This window comes from Phaseolus vulgaris, chromosome 3 (assembly GCF_051622355.1).
Source record: "Phaseolus vulgaris cultivar YP4 chromosome 3, ASM5162235v1, whole genome shotgun sequence".
NCBI classification, from domain to species: domain Eukaryota; kingdom Viridiplantae; phylum Streptophyta; class Magnoliopsida; order Fabales; family Fabaceae; genus Phaseolus; species Phaseolus vulgaris.
In genome coordinates, this window is record NC_143500.1 from 27,967,566 (window position 1) to 27,991,981 (window position 24,416).

Below are 24,416 nucleotides of genomic sequence, written 5' to 3' on the forward strand. Positions count from 1 at the left end.
TGGGTGTGTACTATTCCTTTCTTAAAATTCAACAATCTGTTTGGTAGTGGTCCTTCACTCTGCTTCTTCAAATGTTCTGATATATAATAAATGAATGGCAGGCAGTGTGTTGTGTGAAGGATGATAGGTATGTGGACAGCAGTAGCAGTGGCGGTGGTGTTGATTGTGGGAGGCTCTGCGGAGGGAAGGCCTCATCGGATTCTGGTGGATACAGATGTCGACACCGATGATTTATTTGCTCTTCTCTATCTTATCAAACTCAACACATCACAGTTTAAGTTGGAGGTAAGCCTTCATTTCTTCTTCTTCTTCTTCTTTTCTTCATCATCAATCATTCATTTATTTCTTCTTCCATACCAAATTATTCAAGATTTTCTTACTACCTTATTCATCACTTCTTTTTAATTTAATTTTAATAAAAAAACCCAGTTCTCAAGGTGTGCGTCATTCTCTCCCATTGTGGAATCTTTTTCTATACTTCCGGCACACTGTTTCATACTCTTGGATATTTAAATATATTTTTTCTTTCACGTCATCATCATATACGACTATTCATATCTTGACAACTCATATTACAATTGTTAAAACTAAAAAAAAAAAAATTTTTTAGGAAGAATTTTTTCTAAAAAAACGTGAAGTTAGTTTTCAAATATATAATGGTCAGCTGAACATTTTTTATAAATATTTATTTTTATCTTTTTTCGAGAGTTTACTTTACTCATTTGTTTGGTTAAGATTAATAAATAATGTAAGGATTGTTTTGTAAGTATTAATGGAGAAGGAGATACTTTAGTTTTTGAGTAAAGAATTAATTGAATTGAATTAATGATAGTTGATAAGTTATTGTTAAAATTAATTTTAAGTATGTTTTTTAAAATATAAATATTATTTTATTTCTTAAATATATTAATTATAAAAAAATTAAAAATATTATTTCAATAACATTTACATAAAAGTTAAAGAAAAACATAATAAATAGAACTGTTTTTAAAAACTGAATATTAAATATGAAGGTAGATTAATAATTTATCAAATAACCATCACGAACTCATCAGTTTTCTTTACATAAATTTTCTTTTAATATAAATCATTACAAAACTCTCACACATCATTTATACACATAACCACTCGTAACAAAGAAATGATACATCTCTTGAATTCCTTTCCAAATAAAGTTATAGTTGATGACTCAAATGAATTGACATTTTTGGTGAAGATATTTGACATTTTCAGGGGAGGTTTGTTTTTTCCGGGTGGTGTTGAACCTAGTTCATGAAAAAAAACAAATTGGTATTATTGTTAGAAAAATATTTAAAAAGTGATATAGTAAAAAGTTATAAAGTAGAAAGTTATAAAGTAAAAAGTAAAAGAAAGAAAGATTATATGATAGCATTTTGAAAGAAGTATGAGGATAAAAAATGGTAATTTATGAAGTAGTTATGAAGATAATTTGTGTGTGTGGTGGTAACATTTTTTCAGGCCATCACCATCAGTGCAAATGCTTGGACCAATGGTGGACATAGTGTTAATCAAATTTATGATCTACTTTATATGATGGGTAGAGATGATGTTGCAGTTGGAGTCGGCGGTGATGGTGGAATACTCCCAAACGGTACCATACTCCCTAACGTTGGTGGCTACCTTCCCATCATCGAACAGGTTTGTTACGTTGTAATCGTTCCATTTTTTTCTTCAATAAACCAAAACCAATAACAAATTTCTTCCATAGACCTTCTACATTTTACTTATGAGGATAAATTTGTTGTCTATCATGAAGTAATGTGATTTTATTGAATTGTATAATGTATCCTTAGTCGATTTCTGTGTAGTTTTTTTTTAATATATATATATGTTTAGAAGTTTTTGTTAATACATGTAAATTATTTTATTAATATTAAAATTTTGTAAGTATAATTTAAATTAATAATAATTATTAACTTTTTTATTTATTATATAATCATTTATATGAATTTTAAATATTTTCTCAATTTATATATTAATACAATTTTAAAATAAATTTTTATTATTATTTTGAATTACGGTTTTTAAATAATATATATATATATATATATATATATATTTGGTTATTTTATAAATAATGTTATAGATATACAATTTAGATTAGAAATAAAATTTAAGGACTATACATGGTTAATCTTTGGGAATATTACTCGTTTTTTAGTTAAACAAATTTTACATTTAATTATATTAATTAATATTATATTATATTTTAGAAGTTTTAGTATTCATATTCCTTACCACAACAAAGGCGACATCTATTATATTGTTGACATATGTTTACCTTTTGCAAACCTTAAGTTTCCCTAAATACAAGAAATATTGTTGATAAGGATAACATAGTTATGTCAGCTCAACTACGTCATTTATTAGTCAAATGATAAATTAAAAAAAAAATATGTTTGTCAATGTAAATGCAATGTTTATATTTCATGTAAATCGACATATATGTGATATTATCTATTTTAGAGTTTAAAGTTTTACAGTAGTTTTGTTAAAATATAACATAAAGTGAATAAGGTATTATATAAATTATTTTTGAATGATGCATCATTGCTGGACGTATCCAAATAAATTCTTAGTTGAGAGTTAAACAACATTTCAATTTTAGAAACATATTTTTATTAAACAATATCAATATCAATGTTTCAACTTTAAATATGATAAATTAAAATTAATTATTGTATATGTTCTCGCCGGTTGACTCGCTTGCCGGTTGACTCAAACGGTAATCTCTGGTCCGCTTATCTCCGTCTGAGAATCACATTTCCGTGGTTGAAGAATCTCTCACCTGCAAAGACAAAGGGCGCCTTGACGGCCGTTTGCACTTTGACAATCAAGTCAGTACTGGGGCAAAGAAACAATAAGTGTATAAAGTAGTTTCAGTCTTAGAAACGGTGTCCCTTGCTAGGGTTCTTAGTCCCCTTTATATAGGTTGAAACTAGGGTTTACCTATGTTCTGTTACCCGTGTCTAGGGTTCCTTGGAGAATGTCCCTGCGTCGCTATTACACAATCTTAGCGTAATCTGGCACATTGAACTTCCCTTAACTGGAGTGCAACGACTAACAGAATGGCCTCCTGGGTTCCAACTTGTGCACCAAATCTCTAGGGCCATCTGTTCTATGGGTGCCCTAAGTATTCACGTGCCATACATGCAATCTTCCCTTGGAAACCCTAACCCTAACGGGCCTTAGCATCTCTACGGACTATTTACTCGTGCCGCGCTTGAGTGCGCTATACACACCACCTGCATGGATCCCTCGTATCTTAGGGCTTCCTCTCATATCTGATGTTTTAACTGGTAACTAGTGTAATTCTGGGGCCCATCTTACGTGGCCCAATATAGTTGTTCAGACCTCCGACTTCCGATCTCTCCCTCTGTTGGCAAGGTTTGATGTCGATCCCTGACGTTGATGTCCGAGGACTGGTCGGCACACAAGCCCCCTAGTCTCAAGTTGTAACTTGTTTCAGCGAAGAGACTAAGTGATCACCCTAGGCGACCTACGTGGCACTGGGTGACAGGATGTGAACAGTACACCGAAGTGATGTCTCACCATACTTTTTAAATCAGCATACGCGTGGCAAGGTCAACGACTATCACTTGTTGACGCTTGCGCTTCTTCGTATACTGTTTAAACCTTTAAACCCTTACACTCTCTTCACTGTTTCATTACTTTCACTTAAGCATTTCTCGAACATTTCTCACGCATTTCTCTCCCTCGAAACGCTCTCTCTTCCTCTTCAAAAACTGCTACCTTCGAAACCTAATTTATCCAAAGGTATGATTTTTACTCCACGATTACTCTTGCTTCATGATTCCGCTGCTCATAACATGCTATAACTTTTGGATTTGTTTATGTTTTCTGCATTTTATGTTTCCTCTGTTTTTATTGCGAGTCTCTATTTTCTGTTTTGAGTCCCTGCTCTTCTGGTTTTGCTGAGTTGCGACATCATCTTCTTCTAAACCCTTGTTTTCTTCCTTCCTTTCTTTCTTTTAGCTTTCTCACCGAGATTGCCAGAAGAAAAACCACACCGAACCCTCCACCCTCTGTCAACTAAAAAACCCTATACAAATGGGCTCCTGATGAAATTTTAGTCGAAACCTCCAACAAAGACGTAATGACGTATAGGGAGGGTGAGGCTAACGAAAAGCATCGCGTGTTTGGGAGAGACACGATGCGTACGTGTCGGTTCGGCCTCGCAAGGAAGGCGAACCCGTATGCGTTGATGATCGCGCAAGCCCCAGAGAACTCTTATTCTTTATTTACCCCACCGTCTTCAAGCGGGTCAAGCTCCGCTTGCCATTTACGGGGTTCGAGCGCGCGTTGCTTACAGAGGTTAACGTGTCCCCTACCCAACTGCATCCCAACAGCTGGGCCTTCATAAGAGCCTTTTGCATTCTGTGCAATCATTTCAGCCACACGTCCTCTGTGGACGTCTTCTTGTACTTCTTCGAGGCGAAGAATCCCGGTAAGAGGCTGTGGTTGAGCTTTAATGGAGTGGTGGGGAGAGTTCTCCTAACTCTCTTCCAGCAATCCTACAAGGGCTTCAGGAAGAAGTTCTTCAAGGTGTGTTGCAGCGCGCACGACCCCACCCTGCTAGACAAATTTCCCCTCTATTGGGTGGAGAAGCCTGGACTTAAAAAGTCAAGGAGTCTGGAGGACTTGACTCCGTAAGATCGAAAGACCTACGAGTTCTTTTCGAAGCTGGGGGGCGGTGTTTGATACCATTGAGCTAATCAAATTTGAGTTTTTCCCGAGTCCCTCAAAAAATGCATTGGTACCCCCCAATCTTCTTTGCATTTACTGATCATGTGTGTACTTGTCTTCGCTTGCGTGTATACTGACTTAACTTTTACATATTGTGCCTCTTGTGCAGATATGGTTCTTAATGCAAAAAAAAGGAACAAGTTGGTTGAGCTGGTCACCCATCGTAAGGTTGCTCTTGCCGACGCGGGCACCTCAGCACCTGCCAGCACTCCTCCTCCTGCTGCTTCTGCTCCAAATTCACCTGTACCAGCCCCCGTTGATAACAGGCAAAAGGGGGTGGTGGTGGCCACTGACTCAAAAGACGAGGACACCTGCACGGGCCTCATCTTTAAGAGACAACGGGTGGATGATGTCGTGGCGCCATCACATTCTGCCTCTGATGGCCACGCTCCATCCTTCAGGGACAATCCTCCCAGCGCTTCCTCTCCTCGCGAGCTCATCATGCACGAAGGCGGGGGGGAGAGTGCTGCTGGGGGTGACCAAGCGCCTCCTATGGTCGAGGTCCCTGCCATCCTCCAACAAGCCCTTAAGTGCTTTCAAAACAAAGAGGTGGTGGAGAGCTTGGGTGAGGACCCCCTACAGGATCGTGTGGCTCAGTGCCTTGGGGAGTTCCTCATTGCGTCCAACCTCTCTATGAGTAAGGCCCGAGACTCGTAGGCAGAAACAGCGAAGCTCAGGGAAGAACTAGCTCTCCAGGCCAAGACCTTCTCCAAGCGCGAAACGCCCCCCAGCTTCAACGCAACGAAGTGGTTGATCTGAAGGAGAAGGTCGAGGAGGTGCAGGCCAAGATGGCCAAGTTGGAGGAAAGGGCCACCCAACGTGAGGTTCAACTTGGCCAGGTGGAGGGGGAGCTTGCCCAGAAGATCGAGCTCTTCAAGGAAACCGAAGAAGAGCTCACCAACGACGCTGCTGATGCTTATGGTGCTGGGTTCGAAGATGCCATGGCTCAAGTTGCCTACGTGCATCCTGAGATGGATCTTTCCCATTTGCGGAGTCGAAACGGGTTGTTGATGGGCAAGGAGTAGCCCCTTTAACATTGTGATTTAACATTCTGACGAACATTTTGTAATCTTGTACATAATTTTTTTATGAAATATGCTTTCTTTAGTCTGCTTTCTTGTCATGGTCATTGTTCTATTGAGTCTTGCACTAACTTTGCTAACAACGCCCTTGGACACACATTCACACCTTAAGTAGCACGCTTCTTCCCACCCACTTTACCTTCTTACGACCTTTACCGTCTAAAGGTACCAGTGATGTGCGCGTACTTCTTGGCTGGTCTTTCGTCGTACGAAAATAGGGAAAACCTTCACTTGCTGCTTCTGACCTTCGTCTTGCAAAATAAAGGAAAGGTCTCCCCAGCGATTCCACCCTTGCCTTGAGGGACAAAGGGGATGTCTTACTAGTGATACTGGTGAACCAGGCTATCCTCTACCTTGACTTACAAACAAGGGAGAGGTTGACTTTCTGACCTCGACCTTGCTTTATGAGAGCAAGAGAGGATTTAACTGTTGAACCATACTGTTCAACCTTGGGGTTTTACTTCGAAGGAGGCGTTCTCTACGAACCATCCTATTCCAACCTTGAGATCTCTAACCCAAGTGAACGGTTCGAAACTGACCTCGTCCTCGCCCGTAAGGCAAGGGAGGATTTAATTGGCAAACCATATTGTTCAACCTTGGCGTTCTCACTCAAAGGGGGAGGCGTTCTCTATGAATCATCCTCTCCCGATATCGAGGCTTCTAACCCAAGTGAACGGTTCGTAACTGACCTCGTCCTTGCTATACGAAGTCAAGGGAGGATCTTAATAACTGACCTCATCCTTTCTGTATGAAGTTAAAGGACATGTTTTTAATAACTGACTTCATCCTTGCTGTATGAAGTCAAGAGACAGGTTTTTAACAACTGACCTCATCCTTGATGTATGAAGTCAAGGGACAGGTTCGTTGTACTGCATTGTGCAAAATATTTTTAACTGGGTAACTGAAATTTTATTGGGTGACCTCATTAAAAAACCCTTATAAGGGAAAAAAAAGTGTCCCTTAGAAACTGTGTACAATGGGATAATTTAACTGAAATAAAATTTAAGGTTAGCTGCCTTCCAATGTCTCGAGCCTGTATGCTCCATTCCCAAGGGCCTCTGTCACTCTGAAAGAACCAATCCACTTGGGGGACAACTTGTTCTCTAGCTGGTATGGGTGGGCCTTCCGCATCACCAGGTCAGCGACCTGAAACTGTCGAGGTCTCATCTTGGAGTTGTACTTGTACTTCACCCTTCTCTTCAAGGCTTCAGCCTTGATTCTTGCTTCCTCCCTCACTTCATCTAGTAGATCTAGGTTCACCTTTCTTTCTTCATTGGACTCTTCGACCACGAAGTTCTGGAAACGCGACGAGTTCTCCTAGATCTCTACAGGAATCATTGCGTTCGAACCATACACCAGGCTAAAGGGTGTTTCTTTGGTAGTGGACTGGGAGTAGTGTGGTAAGCCCACACGATTCTAGGAACTTCTTCTGCCCAAGTCCCTTTGGCTTTATCTAGCATTCTCTTCAGACCCCTGAGCAGAACTCGGTTGGCAGACTCGACCTGCCCGTTCGTCTGGGGGTGTTCGACCGATGTGAACACCTGCTTTATTCCCAGCTCCGTACATAGTTTGCCCAACTATTGGCTCGCGAACTGGGTACCATTATCAGACAACAACCGTTTTGGGATTTCAAAGTGACACACTATGTTTTTCCACACAAAATGCTGGATCTTATGGGCTGTGATCTGCGCTATTGGCTCAGCTTCTATTCACTTTGTGAAGTATTCTATGGCAACCACAAGGTACTTCATCTGCTGCACTACTAAAGGGAAAGGCCCCAGAATGTCGATCCCCCAAGTATGAAACGACCATGGGCTATAGATCGACCTAAGCTCTTCTAGAGGCGCCTTGTGCCAGTCAGCGTGTTGCTGACACTGCTTGCATCGCTGTGCATACCCCGTGCAATCTCCCCTCATGGTTGGCCAATAATATCCTGCACGAATGACCTTTGATGAGAGAGATCGGTCGCCGATGTGGCTTCCACATATCCCTTCATGAAGTTCTGCCATAATGCGCGTGCATTGCTCACCACTTACACATACCAGGATAGGGTGGGTGAACCCATGCCTGAACAACTTTCCATCGATCAAGGGGTACTTGCTCGAATTTTTCTTGATTTTTCTAGCCTCTGTAGGCTCTAGCGGGAGTACCCCATCATCCAAATAGCGTTGGTAGGGTGTCATCCAAGTTTCTCCTGCTTCAACTAGGCAAACCTACAACGACCTTTCCCCAATAACTGGGTACACACTTATTTTGGGTGTTTTTATCGTCTCCTGAGTCAACGACCGATGACTCCTCTGCACCCCTTCCAAAGTGTCGATCTGCTGGACTTCTATCATATTATCTGTGGCAGTTCGAGAAGTCCTCAGGGTCTCCTGAATGACAGTTCTCTGTCTTCCCCCCTTGCTCGAATTGGCGAGCTTTGCTAGCAAGTCAGATCGGGCATTCTGTTCTCTAGGTACATGGACTAGCTCAAAAACCTCAAACGTCTCCCTCAGAACCTGAACGTACTCTAGATATGTGGCCATCTAAGGGTCTTTGGCCTGATATTCTCCCGTGACTTTACCTGTGACTAACAAGGAGTCACTTTTTTCCAGCAAACCCTTTGCTCCCATCTCCTTATCCAGCAACATTCCAGCGATCAGGGCCTCATACTCTGCCTGGTTGTTACTGGCCTTGAAAGCGAACCGCAGGGCCTGCTCAATCTGTAACCCATTTGGCCCTTCCAAGATGACACCAGCCCCACTACCCTGTTGGTTGGAGGAATCGTGTACAGAGAGTACCCATCTGAAACCTGCTCCTTCTTGGTGCGTGGCTGCCGAGGAGAGCTCTACCACGAAGTCAACATAAACCTGGCCTTTAATAGGGCCTCTGGGCTCATATTGTACGTCAAACTCTGATAGCTCTATTGCCCATTGCACCATCCTTCCTACCACTTCTGGCTTTTGTAAGACCTTGCGGATGGGAAGGTCTGTCATCACTATTACGGTGAAGCTTTGGAAGTAGTGGCGAAGTCTTCGCACTGAGAACACTACTGCCAGGGCTGCTTTCTCTATGGCCTGGTATCTCACCTCTGGCCCCTACAATACTTTCCTGACAAAGTAGATTGACTTCTGCACCTGGTCCTGCTCTTGCACCAGGACCGAGATGATCGCCCTTTCTGTAACTGCGAAGTACAGACGAAGTGGAGTGCCCGGCTGTGGCTTGCACAACACAGATGGACTGGCCAGGTACTCCTTCAGTTTTAGGAACGCCTCTTCGCACTCCCTGGTCCATACGAATCTGTTATTCCTCTTCAGGCATTGGAAGTAAGGATGCCCCTTATCTCCTATTGTCGATACAAATCTGGACAGAGCGGCCATGCGCCCTGTCAACAGCTGCACCTCCTTCACTAAGATCGGGCTCCCCATCGCTATGATCGCAGCGCACTTCTCAGATTTCGTCTCTATCCCACGTTCAATGAGTAGGAAACCCAAGAACTTGCCTGCTTCTACCCCAAACACGCACTTTTCTGGGTTCAGCTTTAACTTGTACTTAGTTATTGTGGTGAATAGCTCTTCTAGGTCTGCTACATGCTGCTCCCTCTGCTGGGAGGTGACCACCATGTCATCCACATACGCTTGGACATTTTGCCCTATCATGAGCGCTAGCACTCTGTCCATCAACCTTTGGTAAGTCGCCCCTACATTCTTAAGCCCAAAGGGCATGACCTTATAACAATAACAAGACAGCTCTGTCATGAATGTTATCTTGCACTCGTCCCTGGGGTGCATCCTGATCTGGTTGTAACCAGAAAAGGCATCCAGGAAGCTGAGTAATCTGCAACCGGACGCACTATCCACCAGAGCATCTATAGTGGGCAGCGGGCAGGAATCCTTCGGACAGGCCTTGTTGAGGTCTGTGAAGTCGACGCACATCCTCCATTTCCCGCTAGCCTTCTTTACCAGTACCACGTTCGCTAGCCACTCAAGGTACTGAATCTCCCTGATGTGGCCAGCACTGAGCAGCTTCTAAGTCTCTTCTCTGACGCCTTGACGCCTTTTGTCATTGAATTTTCATCTTCTCTGGCGAACAGGTAGGACCTGGGGGTCCATGGTGCAGAAGTCAGGATCTATGCCAGGCATGTCTGAGGCAGACCATTCAAAAGCATCAAGGTGTCGAGCTATGACTTCGGCGATCTGATCTTGTGTCTCTTGGCCTAGGGATTTGCCAAGCCTGAACTTCTTCCCGCCGATCTCCCTCTTTAACATGTCTTTGGCAAGTTCGGGTTGTCTCTCCCGGGCGATCTCTGCGCGGGTGACCCCTTCTTCCCTTTGAGGCTGAGTGGTAACAACGAACACTCTTCTCTTCGTCTTGAGGCTATTCTCGTAACACTTCTTAGCCTCTTTCTGATCAGACTTGATGGTGATCACCGTACCCTCGAGGGAAGGCAGCTTCATCTTCATGTGCCTCGTAGAGGCCACCGCTCAAATCCTGTTCAAAGCAGGTCTGCCCAAAAGTATATTATAGGCTGACGGAGCGTTAACAACGAGGTACCTGATGTTTGCAGTACGCGAGGTTGTGCCATCCGTGAAGGTCGTGCTCAACTCTTTGTGTCCACGCATCTCTACCTTGTCTCCACCGAAACCATACAAGCAACCAGTATAAGGCCTCAACTGGTATAGGGACAACTGCAACTTTTTGAAGGTCGATCAGAACATCACATCGGCCAAACTTCCCTGGTCCACGAGGACGCGATGCACCCTCCTTCCTTCTGTCACTAACGAAATCACCACTGGGTCGTTGTCATGTGGGACGACGTCTTGGCAGTCGACCTTGGTGAAGACGAGGTCGACATTAGGTGTATGATTTGCCTTCTGCACCTCTACTGCCATCACCTCTCGTGCGTATTTCTTCCGCTGGGAGGCGGTGCATCCTCCTCTTGAGAACCCTCCAGAGATGGTGTTGATCTCACCATGAATGGGTACCTCATGCCCCTGATCTATTCCTGTTGCTACTAACGCCTGATCCTCCTGCGACCCTAGGAGGTAGTCCTTTAAGAAGCCGCTTTTCACTAATTCGTCCAACTGGTGCCCCAGTGACAAACAGTTGCGTATGGGATGACCATATGCTTGGTGGAACTCGTACCAAGCGTTCTTGTTGGGCCCCAACTTTTTGTCGGTCTTCGGGGGCACCTTCAGCCTTGTCGCGATGTTGGGGATAACGATCAACTCCTTGAGCTCTACACGAAAGTTGTGCTTGGGGAGCGGGTCTCCCCGTGTGCGTGCTCTAGTTTGGGGCTTCTCGTAAGGTTGCTGCTTCCCTGAGCCTTTCTTCTCTATCTTCGCCTCGTGCACCCTCATGGGTTGAGGTTGACCAGCTGCTCGAGGTCGGACAGGACCGACGAAGCCACGTTTCTCTATGACTCGTTCTTCTGCGGCGATGTGCGCCATAGCTTGACACTTGATCTCACAGAACGTCTTCGGGTAATATATAAGCAACAACTCACTGAAGGGCCTGGTAGCATTCGTTTGGTGAAGGCGTGCATCTTCATGGCCTCATCGGTGGGTTTCAGCCTCACCACCTGGACTCCAAACCTGTTCAAGAACTCTTTCAAGGACTCTCCTTGGTACTACTTTATGTCAAAGACATCATAAGAGATTCGAGGGGGAGCCCTATTGATAAGGTACTGCTCTTTCAGGGAGATTGACGAACCATTTCAACGCTGCGCCTGCCAATGTGCTCATCAACAACTTGCAGTACACAACATCAGATCCTCCTATAAGCATCATCTGGTGTGGAACGTTGTGAGGTGAGCCTCTGGGTCCTCTACACCCGTGAAGGTGACTTTCGGGCCCAGAGACGTGGTTGGTAACACAGTATCCATAATCGTCTGAGAGAACGACATGGGGTGTGCCCTAGGTGGTATGGGTGGGGCACGCTCATCCACCGCGCGTTCTATTGCCTGTTGTAAACTCCTGCGCAGTTCCTCATTGGTTTTGCGCAGCTCTTCGTTGTCTGCCTGCGACACAACTATGTCAATCCTAGATGCTGCTACCGCCTCTTGGAGGGCGCGCATGGTCTCCATGAGTTGTTGCATGGTGACATTGTCCCCTCTAGAGGGCGTAACACCCAGGGGCGCAACTGATCCTTGCCTCGTACTCCTCATGTTGTTGGTAAACTCTTAACACGATTGCGAATGAGACCTTTTTTTATCGGGCCCCACAGTGGACGCCAAATGTTCTCGCCGGTTGACTCGCTCGCCGGTTGACTCAAACGGTAATCTCTGGTCCGCTTGTCTCTGCCATAGAATCACATTTCCGTGGTTGAAGAATCTCTCACCTGCAAAGACAAAGGGCGCCTTGACGGCCGTTTGCACTTTGACGCTCAAGTCAGTATTGGGGCAAAGAAACAATAAGTGTATAAATTAGTTTCAGTCTTAGAAACGGTGTCCCTTGCTAGGGTTCTTAGTCCCCTTTATATAGGTTGAAACTAGGGTTTACCTATGTTCTGTTACCCGTGTCTAGTGTCCCTTGGAGAATGTCCCTGCGTCGCTATTACACAATCTTAGCGTAATCTGGCACATTGAACTTCCCTTAACTGGAGTGCAACGACTAACAGAATGGCCTCCTGGGTTCCAACTTGTGCACCAAATCTCTAGGGTCATCTGTTCTATGGGTGCCCTAAGTATTCACGTGCCATACATGCAATCTTCCCTTGGAAACCCTAACCCTAACGGGCCTTAGCATCTCTACGAACTATTTACTCGTGCCGCGCTTGAGTGCGCTATACACACCACCTGCATGGATCCCTCGTATCTTAGGGCTTCCTCTCATATCTGATGTTTTAACTGGTAACTAGTGTAATTCTGGGGCCCATCTTACGTGGCCCAATATAGTTGTTCAGACCTCCGACTTTCGATCTCTCCCTCTGTTGGCGAGATCCGATGTTGATCCCTGACGTCGATGTCTGAGGACTGGTCGGTACAGTATCTGAAATATTATTTGTCACTCATAACTTAATTATGATTTTATCTTTTAAAAATATTTTAAAAGATTAAGAAAAAAAATGTGTGTAAAAATTACCTTTATCCTCGATTTCTAAATATTAGAATACTATTAGGTGTACATTATCTCTTAGTAATACAATTTATATTTAAAATGAAAAAAATTATATTATATTAATTGAAAAAAAACATTTATGAGCATCTGTTTTAAGGATTATTGTTCTCTTGAAGCAGGGAATGACAACAGCAGGAGGCTGCAGGTATAGGCGGGCCATTCCTATTGGTCTTGGAGGGCGGTTGGACATTGATGCCAATTATGGTATCAGGAAAGCTTTCCTACCACAGGTGCATGAAATTGAAATTCTACTTATTTCATGATTAATTGTGTTTAGAGCGTGATTAATGATGATTTATGATGAAATTAGGGAAGTAGAAAATACAGTTCAATGCAACAAGCAAGTGCACAGGAAGTGTTGATTGAAAAAATATCTGATGGTCCCATAACAGTGCTTATGATTGGAGCACACACAAACATTGGAATCTTCCTGATGAATAACCCACAGCTGAAGAAGAACGTGGAGCGTATTTATATAATGGGTGGAGGTGTAAGGTCAAGCAACCCAACAGGTTGTTGCCCCAAGAATGCTTCATCTTCCTGCGTCCCTCGCCAGTGTGGTAACCGTGGGAACATGTTCACAGACTATAATACTAACCCTTTTGCAGAGTTCAATATATTTTCAGACCCTTTTGCAGCATACCAGGTCAGATACACACTTCTTCCTTTAAACTCATTCATCATTAACACAACATTATTTCTTAGCAATCACTCAATTCTTCAAATATATATACACACATTCTGCTATTTTCTATTAACTGTTTATCATCATTTTTCTTACTTTTTGTGAAAATCAGGATTATTTATTGATATTATGTAAGTAATCTTCATTTGAAAAAATAATTCTGCTAATAATAAAAGTATTAGAATTTTAATAATGATATGGGGAAAGAAACACTTCCTGTCTTATGTATAAAAATAATGAGACGTTATAATGTTAAATGTGTGCTCTCAATTTTAGTATTTGAATAATTTATTTTTATTACTAATTTTAAATTTAAAAATATAATTAAGAATAAGACAAGAATATAAAATATACACAGAAGAGAAAAATTTCTTTATATATTACTATGAATGTGAAATATGAATCCAAAAAAGGATAATTTCTTTTATAAATTTTATGCAAGATTTAACACAGTTTATCGCTATTAAGAAGACTTTTACTTAACTGTAATAAAAACAATTAAATTTAGCAAATTAGTTTACTATCAATACAATTATATATTATCAGTTTTTTATATATAATATTGTTTACTAGTGAAGAGAGATATTTCCTTAGTATAACATATAGTTGAGTTAGAAACAATGGTTTCTAATTCTAGAGAATGTTGTATCTTGATGATCGATATCTGCTGTCTTTTATGTTGGGTCATTCTTTTTTGTTTTCTAGTCGCATTAAGTCATAATAACTATGATCCGCGTATCTGTCAATTACCATGATCTCTGCTCCATCACTCATAAACACTATGATCGGGAATGATACACCCACAAGCACTATCGGGCTAGACCCATGACCATACAATCCCTCAGCCTCTAGCGCAAGCCAATGAGGCTTAAAAGCTCCTAAAAACTCAACAACCCTTTACCCTGTTTGGGTCGATCTTTGACCATACAATCCCTTAGCCTCTGACACAAGCTAATGAGACTTAAAAGCTCAAAACTTCAACCTTTTACCTTGTATGGGCCAGTCCACGACCATTATGAAATCTTTACTAACATTATTGTGTGTAAACAACTTCTCAGCTTCTCCCTCGAAGCCTCAAAGTGTTTTATTGGTAACCGTGCCTCATCATTATCTTTGCCACATCCTTTCAGTCATTATGGTGAAGTGATGCCTCTGTCCTCCATGTGTCTTCTTCTATCTGGTTAGATTCAAATGTCGTTCCTTCTTCCCCTTCATTCTCCTCTTTCCCCCTTTTTTTCTTCACACCTTTCCTTCTTCTTCCTTAGTCACTTTGCTAGTCTCAACTTCACCTGCTCTCAAGTACGCTTTGCTTCTTTCCAATTCTACGTTCTATTTGTTCTTTAGTTGTGTCTTTAGCATTATCTGTTTCTCGCCTTCCATTCTATTTTCATGGATTATCAATAGGTAGCATTGCATCAAATTTGCAATCCAAACTGAAAGGGGTTTCTTTAGTTGTTGACTGGATCGTAGTATGATACAACCACATTATTTCTGGTAAAAATTACACCCATCTTGCCTTTGCCTTGCCTACCTTCTTTTCCAATCCTTGCAAAATTATTTTGTTTGCCGCCTCTACTTATCCATTTGTTTGAGGGTATTCTACTGAAGAAAAAACATGTTTGATTCCCGCCCTCTCGTACATATCCCGAAGCTTTCTATTTGCAAATTGTGTTCCATTATCTGAAACTAACCCCTTCGGTATACCAAACCTGCATATTATAGATTTTCAAATAAATTTTAACACATTTTCAACTGTTATCATAGTTAGAGGTTCAACCTCCACCCACTTCGTAAAACATTCAATTGCTACTACAATGAATTTGAATTATCTCACTGAGATCGGGAAAAGGGTCGAGAATATCAATCCCCCACCTATAAAAAGGCCAAGGTGTTATGATAGAATACAAAAGTTCATCGGGTGCATTAATTAAAACATCATGGCTTTGGCACATGCTACATTTCCTAACATACATCAGACAATCCTCCCTCAAAGTTGGCCAATAAAAACTTACCCTTAAAATTTTGGTAGATAGTGATCGCCCTCGATATGGCTTTCACAAACTCACTCATGTACATCTTGCACGATTCTTTCTTTTTGTGGACTTTCCACACACCTAAAAAAAGGTGTCGAAAAACCCTTCCTAAACAACTTATTATCAATTAGGACATATCTTACCTTATTCTTATGAAATATACTTGCCTCTTGAGGATTATTTAGCTCTTCTTCACTTCGAAACCACTTCAAATACACATCCATCCATCCAGCTCCTATCTGTATTTCCATTACCTCGTCCACTGTGACACTTGGAGATTCAAGATTCTCCTGAATTACTGATCGATTGTTTCAGTTTCTTTGTACTCATAAATTTAGACCGGAAATGTGCTGTAGAATTCTGGTCCCTTGGGACATATACTAAATCAAAATCTTCAAAGGCTTCAACTACTAAACGGACTTTGGGAAGATATTTTACCAAATGCGAGTCTTTCGCCTGAAAGTTCTCTGCTACTTGCTCGATTACCAGTTGTGAATCACTCCTTACAATCAAATTTCTAACTTCAATGTCTTTCGCCAAAAATAACCCTGCCAACAGAGCTTCATACTTCGCCTGATTATTACTCGCCCTAAAGGAAAATTTCAATGATTGTTTTACCAAAACCCCATTAGACCTCTTGATGACTTTTCTACAGCAAGTGCACCACGTTGTTAGAAGTAATAATTTGTCCCTAAGGACGAATATCAAACCCAAAAGGATCAATAGAATAATCAAGTAAAAGATTCACTAAATATAAAACAGAATAATAAAAGTTTGTTGAGATTTGTTATGATGGCAATGATTAATAAGAAAACAAGTCAAAGAGCTTGTTGCTTCAATTCGAAAAATAGGGATTATGTTCATCTTTCTCACTCTTTTGTATTTTGATTAACATGACAATATTGTGTCATTTGATTGATATTGATGCTCATATAAAAATCATTTATATTGATTCCTCGCATATAAAATTATTAAGATGTTTCCTAAATATCGATTCCTCGCATATTTATAAAAACAATTTATCATTAGGATTAGACGTTGAGAACAATTAATATTTCAAATCTATTCCTACCTAACATTCAAATATGTTAAGCATTATCGTTTGGGTCAGAACCATAGAAGTACTTTCTAGACAAATCTAAGTTTCAAGATCATGAAAAACCAAGCATTACAAACAAAACAATAATACCAATCACTAATCAAGAACAAAATATTATGCTTAGATATTACCTCAATATATAAGAGTTTGAATAGATTACTCCCAACCCCAAAGGGTAGAATTAGCCTACAAGCATGGGGAACAAGTAAAGAAGATTCCGGATGTTTCTCCTTGACAACTACCTCATCTAGGGTTTTCTAACACCTTATATTCTCCCAATTTGATTACAATTCCCTCAATGATGTTTTCCTCTCAATCAATGATTACTAGGGTTGTGTCTCAAGCTTCTTATTTAACCTAATTTGCTTGGGCTTAAGTGACTCCTCGCTTAGGCGTTAATGGGCTTGCTTGGGCGAGTAAAACGTAAAAAGGCCCAACTTTACTAGAGCAATCTCGCCCAAGCGAGATTGAGCTTGCTTGAGTGAGATCCATTGATGGCCTATTGGCTTTTTACGAGTTTGGACAACTTTGGTGATGTTGGTGCATTCCAACTTTCTCTTTTTAGCTTCGTATATTCTCCTTTTGTCTAATTATCTCCATTCTTCTATAGAATCTTGAAATCAACACAATTTTAGGAATAAATCGTTCTTATTTAAATTAAAATCACACAATATATAAAAAGGTATAAATTCATAAATTTAGGGTTATTTTGTACTTATTTTATCAATTGTTCTTGCCGGTTGACTCTAACGACGATCTCACGCCCGCCTGTCTCTTCCTAGGTTTGCGCTTTCTTGGATCGAAGCACTCTGTACATGCGAAGACAAAGGGGGCGCCTTAGAGGCCGTTTGCACTCCGACGCTCAAGTCAATCCTGGGGTAGAGAAACAATATGCTGTGTAATAGTTCTAATCTTAGAAACTGCGTACCTTGTGGATTTTCTTACTACCCTTTATATAGTCTAGGGTTTCTTTTGTTCCGTTACCCGCATTTAGGGTTTTTGGAGGAATGCCCTCATGCCGCTATTACCCAATCTTAGTGTAATCTAGCGCATAAGGCTCCCCTTACTGGAGTGCAACCACTAACAAAATGGTCACCTGGGTACCAACTTGTGCACCAAATCTCCGGGGCCATCTGTTCTGGGGGTGCCCTAAGTATTCACGTGTCATGCATGCAACTTCCCTTGGAAACCCTAACCTTAACGGGCATTAGTGCCTTCCAAGAATCTTTACTTGTGTCGCGCCCAGATGCACTATCCACACCACATGCATGGGTACTTCGTGACTCAGGCTTCCCCCTACCTCTAGGCGTTTTACTGATAACTGGTGTGTCTCCCAGGGCCCACTCTTCATGGCCCAACTTAGCTGTTCAAACTGCCGATGCCCGATGTCACATCGGCCTTGTTCTATTGCCGAGGATCGATGTTCGATGACTCATCAACCTTCTTTTGTTGCTGGAGGTTGATACATTAACTCGTACTGTTTGTGGGACCCAGCTTACGTGACCCACCATTACTAGCAGTCGTCGATGTCCGAGGACTGGTCGGTACATCAATTAATACTCATAAGGGCCTATATTTTAATATGAAATATTACTGAAATTTGGAACTTATCACCCCTCCAAAATTATCTCTACTTCACTTCCTTTAATATTTGGCGCTCCATCTATTGACAAAATCCACTTTCTTTCCTCTCTGACATCAACCTTTTCCCCCGTATTAATGTCATTGACAATATCTTTTTGCAATATTGTTATCTTAGGTGAAATCCACGTGCCCTGTCCTCCCATCCATTTACCTTGTCTTCCCATCCATTCTGTCTTCCCGTCCAATTGTCTGCCCGAAAACTATCATAAGGGTCGATTGACCTCCTATCATCTTTTCGGTAACTCCTGAATGGTACTCCTCTACTCTGTACACCCTTTACTCCCGTAATCATGCCTTCATCTTTTTTCTCCTCTTATTTTTTCTTAATTGTAAACTCCTCTGCCTTAATATGCGAAGCCGCTCTAAATTTTACTATCGCCATATCTTTTGGCCTTCTTTGTACCAATAATTCACCAAATGTTCTCGACGGAAGCCCGTTTTAAATGCCTATACAAACATTTTTTCATTAGGTTGTGGAATTTGTACGATTATTTCGCTAAAACAACTTAGGAATTGGTTGATGGATTCCTTTTTCATTTGTTTCACCTAAAAAAGGTTTGCAACCTCTAACGGTTTTGCTTTATTTATCGCAAAGTGAGGGATAAACAACTTGAATAAAAACCTCCAAAAAGGTTATCGACCTTCCTGGCGAACTGTTGAACTAGTCTAGAGTAGTTCCTACCAACGTGCTTGCAAACATTTTGCATTTTATGGCATCAGATCATCTGCAAATCAACATTTGGGTCCTAAAAGCTTTTAGATGAGCATTGGGGTCTTGTTTTCCCTCCAAAGACCCTATTTTTGGAAAAACATATCCGGTTGGATTAGGTTCCCTAAAAATTTCCTCCACGAACGGTTGGAATGGAAATTTGGTTCAACTTGCTCCCTCCACTTGGGGGCTCATCATTTGTTAATCTATATGCTGTTGAAGCTCCTTGTTCCTCCTACGAAATTGGTCCTGAACCCTTAAGGATTCTTCCAGCATTTGCCTTGTTTGGCACTTTCCCTTCTTAACTCCTCCTACTCCCTCCTAACCTCCTCCAGGCGTTTGTCATTCTGCTTTCTCATCGTCTCCATCATTTCTGTCAGTGTTTGCATTGCATCTGATGTTCCTCCATTGCTATCTTCTGTCGCATTGCATCGATTTGTCCTCATTGTGATCAAGAAAATTTATATGGTGCAAGATTATTTTACCTACTCCACGGTGGGTGCCAAATGTTCCAGTCAAGAGAGATGTCTCTTTACTAGAGCATACAATTGTTCCAGAAACAGAGGTTTCTAGCCCTAGAGAATGTTGTATCTTGATGATCGATATATGTTGTCTTTTATGTCGGGTCGTTCCTTTTTGTTTCCTAGTCGCATTAAGTCAAAATAATTTTGATCCCGCGTGTCTGTCAATTACCATGATCTCCGTCCAATCACTCATAAATATTATGATCGAGAATGATCCGCCCACAAGCACTACTAGGCCCATTACCATACAACCTCTCAACCTCTGACACAAGTCAATAAAACTTAAAAGCTCCTCAAAACTCAACAACCTTTTACCCTAGTTCAGTCCTTGGCATACACTACCCATGATACCAAATAAACTTGATGCTCTTTCTTGGGAAAAATGGTTTTATGGATAGGCCAACTCCTTTTTTTCTCTCTCTACTATTTTACAACCTCTTTTATTTAAAAAATAATAGTATAAACAAAATTTGAAAATAAAATAATAATATATTAGATTGTAAAGTGAATTAAGGAAGACAAAGACGTCAACCTATATTTTTTTCTTATTTCTAAGATTTGTTTTTATAATTTAAAACATGTTTTAGAAATTTATATAGTCTTAAAATGTAAAAAACTCAAAAATTTATTTCAACATTTTCATAAAGAAGTTAGAAGTAGTATCTTCTTTTTCTGGGGGAGGATTATATAACGTTTATTTAGTTGATTCAAGTCACAAAGTATTGATGACCAGATAATATCTGGCTGTTTAGGTGATTCATTCTGGAATTCCTGTCACTCTTGTTCCTCTGGATTCAACAAACACAATCCCCATCAATAAAGAGTTCTTTGATGAATTTGAAAAGAGCCAAGACACATACGAGGCTCAGTACTGTTTCAAATCCTTGAAAATTGCTCGTGATACTTGGTTTGACAACGAATTCTATTCGGTAATTTCTTAATGAAGCAATGCATGGCTATTATTTTCTGTTGTTAACAATTTAACATCCACTTTGTTTTCTGCAAAGTACCTAATATTCATACTAATACCAATTCATTGTTGGCAGAGTTATTTTATGTGGGACTCTTTTGCAGCTGGTATAGCCGTCTCAACCATGAGTAAACCCAATAACCATAATGGAGAAAATGAATTTGCTGAAATGGAGTATATGAACATAACTGTAATCACTTCAAACAAACCTTATGGGGTATCTGATGGCTCTAACCCTTTCTTTGATGGCCCAAGAGTTCCTAAGTTCAATCTAGAAAAAGGTGGGGTTCATAGTGGTCATATTCAGCAAGGACTTAGAGATCCACTTTGCTTTGTGAAAAATGGGAAAGGGAGATGCCAGGTAATTGTTACTTTCCCTTTTAGATTGCAACTTTAATTTGTTACCTACACTTTCCCACGTACATATAGTAAATGTTATAACGTGTTATGTGCTGCAACATGTTCTATATACAGGATGGTTACACAGAAGAGGTAAGTGGTCCAGACTCAGTGAGGGTACTTGTTGCCACAAAAGCAAAGCCAAACAAGGATGTTAGGAGCACACTTGACAGAGAATATTTCATAAGCTTCTTGAATGTATGTTTACTTTTTTCACTATATTAATTGCTCAAACTTCTTTCAAGATTTATGAAGTACACTCTTTTATCATGGCATATAAGGAAATCTAAATACTAATTATATGTGCTCTGACTATATGAACGAATTCTTAAAATGACAAATGTAGATGAATCTGATTTTTTGTCTTGTGTGGGGTGAAAGGTTCTAAATCATCCACAAAATTCAGGGAGGTTCAACTTCACCACACAGTTTCCTTATTACAAAGAAGTAACTTACAAGCCAAATTTTCAAAATAAAACACTGGGAAAAGCTGTTGTGTTTGACATGGACATGAGTGCAGGAGATTTTCTAGCTCTATTTTACCTCCTAAAAGTGCCTGTTCAAGTAATCGACCTTAAGGTATTCTTATTTTTTCATTTGTTTGTTGTTTCTTTGATTTACTTATTGTTGATTTCACGTCAATCTCAATTTGTCTCCTACTCTGAAGTCAAATTTAAATTCTTAAAATGTTGAATATTATATTGAAATATAGACGCAATTGCACTCAGGCAATAATCGTGAGCCCTACTGGATGGACTAATGCAGCAACAATAGATTCGATCTATGACTTACTGCACATGATGGGTCGTGACGATATCCCAGTTGGTCTTGGAGATGTTTTTGCAATGAATGAATCAGATCCAATATTTGGAGGTGTTGGGGAATGCAAGTACATAAAAGCCATTCCCCATGGAAGTGGGGGGTTACTGGACTCTGACACTCTTTATGGTCTTGCTCGTGATCTTCCACGCAGTCCACGAAGGTGATTTTCTTTCTGTTACTTTTATGGCTTTCTATGTATTGCTCACCAGGATTAGAATGCATCAGAGCATAGTGAAATCACATAGGCCAAGTGGAATAATGGAAGCTGCTATTGAAAGTAGAGGTGTCTAACACACGAACCATTTCAGGTATACAGCAGAGAACTCTGTGAAGTTTGGAGCTCCTCGGGATACGGATCACCCTGAACTCAGACAACCCCTGGCCATGGAAGTTTGGGAGTCTGTATTACAAAATACTAAACCAGGTTCTAAGATTACAGTATTGACTAATGGACCCTTGACTAATCTGGCAAAGGTTCTGTCGGTCAAGAAAATAACCTCAAGAATTCAGGTGAGTTATAGTATATATTTATTAGTTTCCCCGTTTGATGTTTCAGTTAACACTTACTTCTTATCTTATCTAGTAATCTTACCTACTTCTCTTATCTCTACATGTTACAAGATCTAAGGTTTAATAATTAATATAAATAATAAGTAATTTTTGTTATTTTTATTGAAAAACATGTTTCGCGATAACTTCCACCTATTACCTGATCAAGAATTTATACTAATGTAGATAATCGTGACATGTTGTTCATTATATTTTTAACTAAAATAATAAAAATTACATGTTATTTTATTTTAATTGCAGTATTATTTTATATTGATCAGAAAAATTTACATATCTTAATTCCCAGAGACAAGTAAGGTTGACAAAATAACATTAATAAAATTTAGGGGTGACAAAGTGGTGCGGCCGGCCGCGGCTCGCTGAAAAAAATGTGGGGTCGGTTGCTTATTTCAACCCGTTGACCCGCTTAGGCCCGTCCTGCACAACCCGCAGCCCACACGAGTCAAGTGCGGGGCGAGACGGGTGGGTCCGCATAACCTGCATAACTTTAAAATGTATAATTTTTTTCTACACCCGCAGACCAAGTGCGGGACGGGCCCATGCGAGACGGACCAGCCTGCATTACCACCCCTAATATAATCTGACTAACAGAAAAAGTAAATAGTACGAACTCAACATTGAAAAATATAATTTTTTGAAATAAAATATACGAGAGACTGGAAACTTACTTAATCTTATTTGTTATCTACTAAACAGTTACTTATGCCAGAAAGAACAATCAGCTGCTATCAAAGTGGCTTGAGTGTAAACCCCAGAAAAAAATTCTGATAATATTGATAAAATTAGCCAAAAGGAAAGAGTTGATACTGCATTTAACATTGTTCCCGCAGATGATTACTGATAGCATAGGAAGGAATAACAATTCCAAAATGTTGCAGGATGTATATGTAGTTGGGGGACACATTAGCAGCAGTGTGATGGACAAGGGAAATATTTTTTCAGTTCCTTCCAACCAATATGCTGAGTTCAACATGTTCCTGGATCCTTTAGCAGCCAAGACAGTGTTTGAATCACAAGTTAACGTCACACTCATTCCACTCAATACCCAGCGCAGAGTAAGTTCGTTTTCAGACATTATAGGCAAGTTGCGTGGGACATCAAGAACACCAGAGGCTGTGTTTTCCGAGCGTCTGCTGTCAAGGCTACTCCGTTTAAAGCAATCTCATAGCATATATGACCATATGGTATAACTTCCTCTCCACACCCTTTTTTCTTCCTAGCTTTCACATCTAAACTTTTGACACAAAAAGGACAATGATCAACTTTGGAATCATTTTAACAGAATGCCCCTTAAGAAGCACGGTGGTTCCTATTTAGTTCCTGTAGGAATATATGTCTATTTCTGTTTTTAGAGCAAGAACTAAACATAAAATACTGTTAGTAAAAGACTACAATATTGAGGATTTAGGTACAAAATTAAGACAAAAAGTTGGTGAGATGTAGGAACCAAATGTTGATTAAACGTTAAGAAATTCCATTAGACAAAAGTAGCTTAGATAGGATTAGTTGTTGTTTCCACTGTTTAAGTCCTTTGTCTTTGCAGGGCACTTTCTTGGGAGAAATTCTAGGCGCAGTTGTCGTGGGTGATAGCTATTCAGGTCTTGATCCAAAATTTGAGGAGAAGCTCATAAAAGTCTTGGCTGATGGCAATGAATCAAGTGATGGAAAAATTGTGGTGGATGAAAAAGGTGGAAAATTAGTCAGAATTTTAAGCAGTGTGGATGCCAAGGCTTACCATAGTTTGTTTGCAAACAAGCTTGGCAATGAGGAGCAGTCAGCTAAGATAGCGAGCTTTGAAGAACAGCGGAGAAGATGGAGTCATCCTCACAAATAAAATTAGAGATCGCTACTTCAGTATTTTCTCATGTACAATTTAAATCTAGTTCAACTTCTTTAAATCAGTTTAATAAACTGAAATTTTTATTTATTTATATATTATAACTTACCTATGTCAAACAATGAAAATAAAATAAATCAAAGGTTTATCGAAA

The 24,416-nt window shown here is 40.4% G+C and overlaps 1 protein-coding gene across 2 annotated transcripts; it reads left to right on the forward strand.

Annotated features, from left to right (window-relative positions):
- Nucleotides 1-24,416, forward strand: LOC137806933 (nucleoside hydrolase 3). 2 transcript variants are annotated; one of them, XM_068607329.2, is made up of 12 exons: nucleotides 1-285; nucleotides 1,480-1,659; nucleotides 13,090-13,200; nucleotides 13,281-13,616; nucleotides 20,417-20,593; nucleotides 20,711-20,995; nucleotides 21,109-21,231; nucleotides 21,415-21,612; nucleotides 21,762-22,015; nucleotides 22,164-22,365; nucleotides 23,304-23,609; nucleotides 23,969-24,416. In XM_068607329.2, the coding sequence occupies exons 1-12, from the start codon at nucleotides 121-123 to the stop codon at nucleotides 24,257-24,259; spliced, it is 2,628 nt and encodes an 875-aa protein (XP_068463430.1). In that variant the 5' UTR covers nucleotides 1-120; the 3' UTR covers nucleotides 24,260-24,416. The 2 variants fall into 2 exon arrangements, with proteins under 2 accessions (XP_068463430.1, XP_068463431.1); XM_068607330.1 differs by lacking the exons at nucleotides 1-285; nucleotides 1,480-1,659; nucleotides 13,090-13,200; nucleotides 13,281-13,616 and adding an exon at nucleotides 18,479-18,683.

Bases quoted from the DNA above. Each gene is read 5' to 3' on its own strand.
- LOC137806933 (XM_068607329.2), top strand. From the start codon at position 121: ATGATAGGTATGTGGACAGCAGTAGCAGTGGCGGTGGTGTTGATTGTG. The intron at 20,594-20,710 runs GTAATTTCTTAA...CATTGTTGGCAG, and splicing joins TTGACAACGAATTCTATTCG to AGTTATTTTATGTGGGACTC. The intron at 21,232-21,414 runs GTATGTTTACTT...GTGGGGTGAAAG, and splicing joins ATTTCATAAGCTTCTTGAAT to GTTCTAAATCATCCACAAAA.